This window comes from Octopus sinensis, linkage group LG4 (assembly GCF_006345805.1).
Source record: "Octopus sinensis linkage group LG4, ASM634580v1, whole genome shotgun sequence".
In the NCBI taxonomy this organism is placed as follows: Eukaryota; Metazoa; Mollusca; class Cephalopoda; order Octopoda; family Octopodidae; genus Octopus; species Octopus sinensis.
In genome coordinates, this window is record NC_043000.1 from 16,713,152 (window position 1) to 16,725,334 (window position 12,183).

The 12,183-nt window shown below is 36.7% G+C and overlaps 1 protein-coding gene across 34 annotated transcripts in view; it reads right to left on the reverse strand.

Moving 5' to 3' along the window:
- Nucleotides 1–12,183, reverse strand: part of LOC115210251 (titin) — a 626,493-nt gene that overhangs the window by 154,291 nt on the left and 460,019 nt on the right. For all 34 annotated transcript variants that reach the window (XM_036501835.1, XM_036501827.1, XM_036501837.1 and 31 more), the window contains 3 exons: nucleotides 4,157–4,253; nucleotides 2,380–2,608; nucleotides 648–899 (listed from right to left, as the gene is read on the reverse strand). In XM_036501835.1, coding sequence (XP_036357728.1) covers nucleotides 648–899; nucleotides 2,380–2,608; nucleotides 4,157–4,253 — 578 coding nt within the window. The remainder of the gene's footprint in view (nucleotides 1–647; nucleotides 900–2,379; nucleotides 2,609–4,156; nucleotides 4,254–12,183) is intronic.

The window sequence follows — 12,183 nt, forward strand, 5'->3', positions numbered from 1 at the left end:
TCTATCAATTCACTGTGCTAATAGTCATAATAATAATAATTTCAAATTTTGGCACTGAGCCAGCAATTTTGAGGAGTGAGGGAAGTTGATTAGATCATACCAACCCCAGTACTTGACTGGTACTTATCTTATTTGCTGCTCCCACTACTCCCCGAAAAATTTAAATTTAAAAAAAACTGCGGGAACTTAGTTGCCAACCCAGTAATTTGGGCACATAACTAACAATTTGGTCAGAGAGGAGTTCGTCAATTAATTTGATCCGAGTACTTGACTGGTAATAATAATAAACAGATTAAAATAACAAATGGAATATAAATAATGAGTGATCAGATAAATTGAGGAACAAATATATGGAAATGAGGAGAGAGAGAGAGAGAGGGAGAGAGTGTGGGAGAGAGAGAGAGAGAGAAAAAGAAAAAGCGTGGGCTGGAAAAATGAGAGGAAAAGAGAGAGGGACAAATACAAAGGGGGATAGACAAAGAGACAGAGGAGAGAGGAAGAGAAACATGCAAATAGAGGACAAATAGAAAGAGATAGGGAAAATAGTTCTCTAGAGAGGGTAAAAAAAATACTACAGAATGAGAGAGAGAGAGAGAAAGGGAGAGAGAGAAAGATAGACAAATAGAAAAATTAGATTACAGTCTTACCTTGGATACATCAGGTAGTACAATGTTGAGGTTACAGATGGGAGATTGAGGTGCCTCACCCCGTGCTACTTTCGGTTCTTTCATGAAAGCCACACGAGCAGCTGCCTCTTGGTCTAGATCACGAACCTTCACCGTACAGGGAAGGCGGTTTTCTCGGAATGCTCGGAAATGGACGTACAGCTGATCACCAGATTTGGTGACAGGTATTAGATTGCCAGCCATCTCCACATACTGTGGTCGTCCTTGCAGCACCTGTAATGGTATCAATTATCATTATCATCATTATCAATATTGCTATAGTTAATAGCACTGCTATCCTCTTTTCCAGAAGCATTATTCACATAATAGTATATAGATTCTATATAGTGACTGTCTTTATCATTATATTGGATAATGGAAATATTTCACACACCACCCACTTGCAAAGTCATCTTCATATTTGGCCTATATATATATATATATATATATAATATAATATATATATATATATATATATATAATGTATGTATATAAAACAGATACTAATTAATACAAATAGTAGTATAGAAGAAATAAATGAAGTTGAAAATGCATAAGATTTTATATTAACACTAATACCGGTTTCACATTTGTATGATTTTCAAAACTAATTTTTGAGACACATGGAGCTGTGTCACAAATAGTATTGTTTACTGAGTCAAAAGAGGAGTACTCACTACAACATGGATAGAGTTTGCTTATTGTTAATTTATTTTAGTTATCTTATGGAGCTATAACTCCATAAACATTTCATATTATCTAGTGTTGACTGAGGATTACCACTGATATATATATATATAGCACTATATATTGATGGTATAAAGTAATTGGTATCAAATTCACAAGATAACTGTATAAATAAACCACATACACACACACACAAGAATGATGTAAGGTTCTATCCTGTAGAGCCTGATATTTGGTATGCTCACTTAGTTACTCTTTGTCTAAGATGATAGGTTGTCATGGTAACTAACCTCACTGGTACTCTAGAATGATAAGAAGTTCTGATAACTAGCTTCTATTTATGTAGACAACCTCCTGTACAGATAAAGATAATCTTTGATATCCACCCATAAAGAGCTGCCATAAAAACTCAAAGACTCTGTGAATGTAGCACCTCTTAGGATGGCAGTAACTCCAAGTAAGGATTTGTGTTGATCAGATGACATGGATAATAGTGGGTGGTGAGATGATTTGAGACTTATCCAACCAACCAGTACAGAAAAACGAGCATAAAATTGTAATGATACCATCATCATTATCATTGTTTTAATGTCCACTTTTCCATGCTTGTATGAGTCAGACAAAATTTATAGAGTCTGATTTTCTATGACTGGATGCTTTTCACTCTTCTTATTTCTAACCCTCACCTGTTTCCAAGTCAAGTAACATTTCTCCATGACCAGACATGTTTTCATTGAAGACTGGAAATGAAGGACACTGCTTGCATGGCACTAACACATAAGAACACACACACACGTACAAGAACACACGCAAGCACACCCAAACAAACACATATACACAACAAGGCAATGGGCTTCTTTCAGTCCCATCTACTGTATCCACTCACAATGGTTTGGTTGACCCAGGGTTATAGTAGAAGACACTTGCTCAAGGTGCCAAAATTAACTGAAAAAAAGGCAGTGTATTTCAATATAAAAATAGGGATCAACAAAGGCAGATACAAACACAGACGGGAAAGACAACTTACTTCAACATCTCGGCTCCGAGCGACTTCAGTGAACTTTTCTTGCTTTTCTAGAGTTTTGTCAATCTTGTCATCAGTCATACAAAACATTCGCAGTTTCCCTTCTTCAGGAGCATGCCGCTTGGCGAATATGACAAATTTCGCCATGAAAGGTACAACCACTGCTTCTTGGTAGAGTTCGGTGGCCATTCGACTTGCTTCATTCACATTTTGACAATCCATCAACCAGAACCTGAAATGTCAAACAAGGATAGACTGAGTTTTAGCCAGAGGAGCAGTTGCTGGTGTTGTTGGTATTGGGGGTTGCAAAATTGAGGGGTGAGGCAGATAAATCTGGTTGTGGAGATAAGGGGGTTATGAGTATGAATAACTGTCATTGTAATGCATCCTGTATGTTAGTCTTGGGGTATGTTAGAGTATATTTGTATGGGTGGCCAGCTGGCAGAAACGTTAGCACGCCGGGCGAAATGCGTAGCTGCATTTTGTCTACCAGTATGTTCTGGGTTCAAATTCCGCTGAGGTTGACTTTGCCTTTCATCCTTCGGAGTTGATAAATTAAGTACCAGTTACGCACTGGGGTCGATGTAATCGACTTAATCCATTTGTCTGTCCTTGTTTGTCCCCTCTATGTTTAGCCCCTTGTGGGTAGTAAAGAAATATATTTGTATGTGTGTTTATGTATCTGTGAATGTATTTGTCAGGTGTGTATACATTTATATGTAGATAATTTCAAGGCTCATAATGATGAACAAAGCAAGAACAACTGCTACTACCGCAATCATGTTTGTCCCTTAGAGAGAGAGAGAGAAACAGAGTGACAGATAAATGTGGATCAGAGAGAGTCAAGAGGGACACCCATAAAATTATTAACCATCTTACAAACAATAACTCTGAGCACCTTTTTAAACTCCACCTGTCTAACACCCGTGGGCATATTTACAAAGTCAGAAAACAGCACAGCTCCCATGACTTTAGGAAACATTTTTACACGCTGAGAGTTGCTGAGGCATGGAACAAACTGCCGGCATCAGTTGTTAGTTGTCGGAGCACTGCATCCTTCAAAACTTCCATGCTTCCTGAGATTCGCCAACACTACACCTGGTTTTCTCCCCTCCATACACACACAAGCATGTATCTGACTCATACATTGCTCGCTTTCCAGACATTTCTACATTACTGCATGTACTTTATATGCACTCTCTGACAAGTTGTGGTGCACCTGAGCACTGTATACAATAATTTCATTATTATTATTATTATTAAATAGAGAATGGGACAGACAAACAGATAGAGGAGAAAGGGAGAGAAAAACATGTAGACAGAGAGAGAGACAAATAGAGAGAGAAAGGGAAAGTAGAGAAAGAGAGGGTAAACGAAAATAGAGAAGGAGAAAGGCCGAGACAAACAGATATACAGGAAAGCTAGATTATGTTTTACCCCTGGGTACATCAGATAGTACAATGTGACAACAAAGGTGGCGAGCTGGCAGAATCGTTAGCACGCCGGGCGAAATGCGTAGCCGTATTTCGTCTGCCGTTACATTCTGATATCAAATTCCGCCGAGGTCGACTTTGCCTTTCATCCTTTCGGGGTCGATAAATTAAGTACCAGTTATGCACTGGGGTCGATGTAATCGACTTAATCCGTGTGTCTGTCCTTGTTTGTCCCCTCTGTCTTTAGCCCCTTGTGGGTAGTAAAGAAATAAGTACAATGTGACAACAAAGCCAACAGTAAAGACATTTCAAACAGAGAATTGGTTGCGAGAGAGATAGACGCTTACCTAGCTGAAACAGTTGTTGTGAATGAAACACAGTCATTTACAAATGTAAGTTGGGTGCTGGCAGTGATATCTTCCCAAACAGCTGGGGTCGTTCCTCCTAAAGCGGCAACACAAGAAGAGTCGAAGAAAAAAAAAAAAGAAAAAGAAAATATGAAACAGAGATATAGTTAATTAAAATCTTTATTACAGTTGTTATTTTAGGGTGGCGGGAGTGGAGAAATAGATAGCATTAACAAAAAATGTATTTATATTTGTTGTTGGAGCAATTTAGAGATTGTTACTGCATTTAATATCGTATCACACAAATCAATCACTTCGTCTCATGAAAGCAAATTTTTTTTACTATCCATTCAGCCAAATAATAATAATAATTTGGGGGTGGGGGGACTAGTCAGTTTCATTAACCCCAGTGCGTAACTGGTACTTATTTAATTGACCTTGAAAAGATGAAAGGCAAAGTCAACTTGGGCGGAATTTGAACTCAGAATGTAGTGGCAGACGAAATACTGCTAAGCATTTTGCCTGGTGTGCTAACAATTCTGCCAGCTCACCACCTTAATAATAATAATTATAAATTTTGTGGCGTGAGGAACAGTTGATTATATCAACCCCAGTATTTGACTGGTACTTTATTTTATCAATCTTCAGGCGACTGATAGGCAAAGTTGACGCCAGTGGGATTTGAACTCAGAACACAGTGTCATAACTAAACACCACAAGGCATTTTGTTCATCACTCTATAGATTCTGCTACCCACCACAATAATTACATAGCAATAACAGAACTTATACACACACACACGCATATGCATACATATATACACACACACACACACACATCGAAAATAAAATACAATATATATGCTAGTTCAGGTGTTCTGTGTGTTGACAACCCCACATTGGGATATTTACATTGAAATGTAATACTCTCCTTAAAAAAAGGAGGTTAATTATTTGTTCAGTTAGCTTAATTAATGAACATAATTAATGCATATTTTTACAGAATTAATGCAATTGCTTTGATAAATTAAAAAAAAAATCCCTAACAGTCAACATTGTTTCTAATAACTTGTAATAAACAATGGACACAACACAAGCTATTTAGAAACAACAACAACAACTACAACAATACTGACAACAGCTATAATTAATAAATTAATTAACTAAAAAAATACTTCTATGAAAATCACACACACGCACACACACAATACTACTAATAGACTCGTGTCCACACACATGCATATAAAGTATATATATATATATATATATAAACATACATATGTTGGAAGCACTCTGTCGGTTACGACGACGAAGGTTCCGGTTGATCCGATCAACGGAACAGCCTGCTCGTGAAATTAACGTGTAAGTGGCTGAACACTCCACAGACACGTGTACCCTTAACGTAATTCTCGGAGATATTCAGCGTGACACAGAGAGTGACAAGGCCGGCCCTTTGAAATACAGGTACAACAGAAACAGGAAGTAAGAGTGAGAGAAAGTTGTGGTGAAAGAGTACAGCAGGGATCACCACCATCCCCTGCCGGAGCCTCGTGGAGCTTTAGGCGTTTTCGCTCAATAAACACTCACAACGCCCAGTCTGGGAATCGAAACCGCGATCCTACGACTGCGAGTCCGCTGCCCTAACCACTGGGCCATTACGCCTCCACATACATATATATATATATATATATATTATATACAAATGTATACACACATATACGTACACAGAGATTGAAAATAAGACACTGGTAGAGATGACAGGAATGACACCACCACAAAACTAAGACTAAAAAAATAGTCGTGTGTAGTACAGGGGAGAGGATATATATACGTAGTCAGTACATGCTGTCACAACACCGACTAAAATAGGTAGGTATGTAGTTCATAAATATGTATGCGTATGTGTGTGTGTGTGTATATATATAATATATATATGTGTGTGTGTGTGTGTGTGGTCATAGTTTTGTGGAATAGTTGAAAATTGGTTTAGTACTTTTAGTTGTTATGAAGTACTACCACTGTCTTTGGAGTAAATGGAATAAAAAAGAAAAGTTTTTTAAAAAATTGTATTCTTACTCTCCAGGAACTCCAATTCTGTTTTAGCTTTTAATCATTAAAAAATTTTTTTTTCCAGTTATGACATTGTAGATAAATATTTTGGCCAGTAATGAACCAAATCATATTTTATCCAATATCATCATAAATCTGACCAATTTGGTTTTTCTTTTCAAAATATCATTTTATTTTTGCTTTAAATTTTTTTTCTTTTTTTACAATATTTATGATTTTAGTCTTCTGTTGTAAACCACAACATTTCAAACAATTTTGTCTGTTTATCATTGGGTACCGTGTTCATGTTCCATATATTTGTGATTCTTTCAAGGGGTGGCATATCAACTAAAAAAATACTCTAAGGCATACCTAAAGAAGTAGTGCTTTATAAAAAACACCAATCTGCATAACATTACATCATGATGTTGCATAATTCCAACAAGTCAAGTTTCACAATATACCCATGTTCTAAATAAAAATGTTATGCCAAAATGTGAAGTAATACCCAAACTGTCCATTCATTTTATTCTTATTTCTCTTCCTTGATATATATATAATCATTTAACATCCATCTTCCATGCATGGGTAGGATGGTAGACGTACATACGTACATACATACATACATACGTACATACATACATACATACATATATATACACACACACACACTATTCTTTTACTTGTTTCAGTCATTTGACTGTGGCCATGCTGGAGTATCACCTTAATATATATCATCCTCATCATCATCATTTAGCATCTGTTTTCCATGCTGGCATGGGTTGGATGGTTTGACCAGAAGTGGCAAGCTGGGCAGCTGCACCAGATTCCAGTCTGATTCGGCTTGGTTTCTATGGCTGGGTACCCTTCCTAATGCTAATCTCTCTACTGTGTGTGCTGGGTGCTTTCAACATTCCACTGGCATGAGTGCTTTTTCGTGGCACCGACGCAAGTGCTTTTTATGCGATGCTGGCACTGGACTCTTGCAGGCCAATCCTCTTCATCAGATTCAACCTTAACATTTCTGTCGTGGAGGACAGGTCTTCTTGGGTACTCTCTTTACTCTTTACTCTTTTACTTGTTTCAGTCATTTGACTGCGGCCATGCTGGAGCACCGCCTTTAGTCGAGCAAGTCGACCCCGGGACTTATTCTTTGTAAGCCCAGTACTTATTCTATCGGTCGCTTTTGCTGAACCGCTAAGTGACAGGGACGTAAACACACCAGCATCGGTTGTCAAGCAATGCTAGGGGGACAAACACAGACACACACACACATACATATATATATATACATATATACGACAGGCTTCTTTCAGTTTCCGTCTACCAAATCCACTCACAAGGCATTGGTCGGCCCGGGGCTATAGCAGAAGACACTTGCCCAAGATGCCACGCAGTGGGACTGAACCCGGAACCATGTGGTTGGTTAGCAAGCTACTTACCACACAGCCACTCCTGCGCCTATATATCTAAAAACTGGCACTCCATTGGTTACGATGATGAGAGTTTCAGTTGATCTGATCAACAGAACAGCTTGCTTATGAAATTAACATGCAAACAGCAGAGCACTCCACAGACACATGCACCCTTAACACAGTTCTCAGGGAGATTCAGCATGACACAGAATGTGACAAGGCCGGCCCTTTGAAATACAGCTGCAACTCATTTTTGCCAGCTGAGTGGACTGGAGCAACGTGAAATAAAGTGTCTTGCTCAAGGACACAACGCGTCACCGGGAATCGAACTCACGACTTTACAACTGTGGAATGACCACCCTAACCACTAAGCCACATACCTTCACAACACACACATGCATGAACATGTGACAAACTCCTTCGGCACCAACTTGTAAACTATCTCCATTCAAATGTTCAAATTCAAATTAAAATCTTGGGCTGAAATCTACATTAAAGTTAACATTGGATTTCAAAAGATAAACCTATCTTTCATAAAATTGGAAGCTAGTTACAATTATCCACTAACTATTACCTCCAAGTGTTATACATCACTATCATCATCATCGTTTAACGTCCGTTTTCCATGCTGGCATGGGTTGGACGGTTCAACTGGGGTCTGGGAAGCCAGAAGGCTGCGCCAGGCCCAGTCTGATCTAGCAGTGTTTCTACAGCTGGATGCCCTTCCTAACGCCAACCACTCCGTGAGTGTAGTGGGTGTTTTTTACGTGCCACCTGCACAGGATGGTGCTTTTTATGTATCACCGGCTCAGGGTCATCAATTATATTAACCCCAGCATCTCACTAGCGCTTGGTTTATTGATCTCAGAAGGATGCAAAATAGTCTAGAGTAGAATTTTACTGAGAACATTAAAGGATATAAACAAATGCCACAAATTATTTTGTTTGAGGCTCTATGAACTCTACCATCCACCAAATTAGACATTCAAAGGGAACAAGTTATTAGGTTTTAAGCTGACCCACATGGTAAACAGAGACTAAACCATTTGAAATGTTTTTTTTTCACAAGTATATACATTAAATAAATTATAAAAAATATAAAAAAAACAAAGACAAAGAGGCTGATAGCTGTTTTCATCTAATAATAATAATAATAATAATAAAACTGTAGAAATTTGGCATTGGTGCTTCTGTAGCAAAAGTGACAGCCCCTTAAAATCATTTCAAAACACAATTTAGAAAAAAAGAATTTCAATAAGGCCCAAATCATTTTACTTTGAAAATAATTATAAGGAGGCAAGTTGTGAGAAATTTGAAACAATTACATAAGTTTCTTGGTGTAATCTGTGTGTGTGTGAAGTTGAAACATTCATGCCTTTACTAAGGGTATATTGGCAACATGATAGGAGTGACACAGGAATTGAAATCACAAGCAAGTTCACCAGGAACCCACTTTTGCTCTACAATGGCCAACAGATGACAACAAAGTTTGTAGACAACAGCTAAAATGGAAGGGGCATGCTGAACAGTTGTAGTTCTACAGAAAAGTCTGGCAATGACGGAAGACAAGGAAGGATTTGCTTCCTACACTCTACACATAAATAGCTGCGAAGTTTAAGATGTTGGGCTATTGTTCACATGGAATGGAAAAACTGAAAAGTTCCATGTCATTGTATGATGAAATGAAGTAGAGACTAATGCTTTTTTTTGTTATAGCTGCCTTGTTTCTTTTATCGTTAATTCACTATCTTTTGACTGATTACCTTACCTGGAACATTAGTCTCTACTTCAATTCATGACAATACACCATTGTACAATAGTTTCAGTCTTTTAATCCAATCCAGTTCTTCTCAACACAGGCCATCACTAATCTATCAGTTCTAATGACTGTCCTTTTTTTTTTTTTTTTTTTATTACTGACCATACTGGTTATAAATTCAAACCGTACTTTTCTACAACTACTATATCGCTACACCTACTTCTACTAGAACTACAGCTATTGTGTCATGCCCCTGAACAAGGCACGTTACTCTGCTTGCCTCAGTATGCCTGGCTGATAACATATGTTCAACATGTTAACAAAATTAAAGGGAAAAAGAAAACAGACCAAAAGAAATTGAAATAAAAAGACCCTAAAAAGGAACCAAACAAAGACAAGCGGCTAATTTAGACTAACAACAGGCAAATCAGTGGTCCACCTTTTAACCCCCACCCACTTCATCTCTGTAGTTTTAATATTTCTAATGATTTCAAATAGCAAAGGGTAAATCAGGACGCAGTATCAAAAATAAATAGTAGCAAATTAATTATGTAGGAAATAATTTAAGCAGATTTTTCAAAAAATAGTTAAAATTATAATAAATTTATCATGAATAAAGAAAAAAAATCAATAATTGTAATAAATTAGAGAAAATTAACAAAGCAAAGCACATGTTTTGGAACCCTTTTTATGGGGTTAACTTTATCTTATTATTATCCAAGGTTATCTAACCCTTTTATCCTTTTTTCTTGAGGGAACTTGGCTGGTATTTTGGTTCCTAGTATAATATACTAAGTGATTAATTTATTGCCCATCTCTTTAAATTTGGAATGTAAGGGTCCAGGTTCAATATTATACAGTATATCCAGTGTAATTCCCAGAACAAAACCTTTATACGGTGCCATCCTTCCAATCACACACCCTCAATACGCTTGAGTTGAGCACCCTATTACAATTATTATGATTAAGTGTTCAATTTCTATTTAAAAATAAACACCCTCCCTAGGAACAAATCTTGAAAGATCAACAAATTTATATATATAATAGTTTAAAAGGGGCAAGGCATACTGGACATTGTAGTCCTAGATACATTCTAAGTTGGAAAAAAAATTACAGGTTCGTCACAGCTGAAATATCTTTGATTATAGGTCTGCTCAACAGACAAAATACCTTTAAATCACAATTTAAATATATATATATATATATATATATATATATATATGAAACTATTCCTTGGAAGCATAGTTCAGTTATATATAACACGGGGAGATAGAGTGGAAATGAAAATAATCCACAGATAAAACATGAAAAATCCTTCACTATTTCAAAGTAAAAGAAACATTTTACCAATTCTCCTTAGACTATCTGAAGTAAATCATTGGAAATGCCAAAAAAGACATCACCTTTGTAACTCATTCTCAGAAAATGTTGATTCAGTAAATGCTACACCTATGCGGTGATCACATTTTGGCCATTCAGTATGTGTAAATGATAGAATGGCCTACCCAGATTCTCTCAAGATGTAATAGATAAAGAGAAAAATAACAATCTAAATGTCCCTTTAGTCCTTTTGATACCAACAGCTTGATACCATCTCTGAATTTTATGATACAAAAACATTCATCTAAGAGTGTTCATATTTCAATTTATGCCTCCCATCATAATATTTTATAAAGCCTTTTGTTAAATTATATTCCAACCACCATCTTAATAATGGAGGAATTGGTTGTATTTTTAAACCCTCCAAACTCAAGATTACATTAAAAATTAAAACACATGAATAGTGTACTTCATTAGAAACATGACCACAAAAGGGCTAAGCCCTCTTGCTGTTCAAGCAAGTGTATTGTTAAAGACAGCCAGTGGATTTCAAAAACTTTTACCATTGTGTAGTACGCGAATGCCACTCACCTCTACCTAAGCTGCACACTAACTACACATAGTAGTGGATTGGAGCATATCAGCTCCAAAATGGAATGAATACCATGTAAGTGGCAGATACAAAAATAAACAAGATTAAAAGGGTGACATACAGACAACAAGAGTTACTAGTCCTTGAAGACACCTTGTAGATGCTGATAGGGGCAGATAACAAAAATGTCTGCAGAGCAGAGGCTGTAGTAGATCCACAAAGACTAGAGTAATTTTACTTTGAATTACTTTCTTGAATCAGTTTTAAGTTAGGAGCCAGAACTGGACACCAATGATGAAGACAAAATACTGGAATTATCACAACATTGATTTTTAAAAGAGTAATTTTTGCTTCTTTTAAAGAAACAATTTAGAAATATGAAAGAATAATTGTGAAAACATGCAAGAATTTATTCCCAAACAATAAACTTTTCCTGCCTTGTCTTGCAATTATTTATACACACACAAACATATACATATATCTGTGTACATTATATATATATAAACACATACATACAAATATGCTCAAATATACATATAGAAATTTCTATTACACACACACACACACAATCAATTTCAACATGAACATCTAGTTGTCCAATCAACAGAACAACTGACACACTGAATTGAATTGATGTGCTAAGTGGCTGAGTATACCATACTTCACAGACATGAATCCTTAATATGATTCTAAGGTGGAATCAATGCAACAAAGTCAAACCTCTGAATTACATTTATGATCCATCTGATGGGTTTTCTAAAGCTTCTATCAAACCTACTTCCCTCATATGGTTTGGGCTGACCCGAAGGTTATGCTAAAGATGCTCACCAAACATGCCACAAAGTGGTGTCAAATCCAGGACTTCTGACCCAGTCAGTCATGCCTGTGTCAAC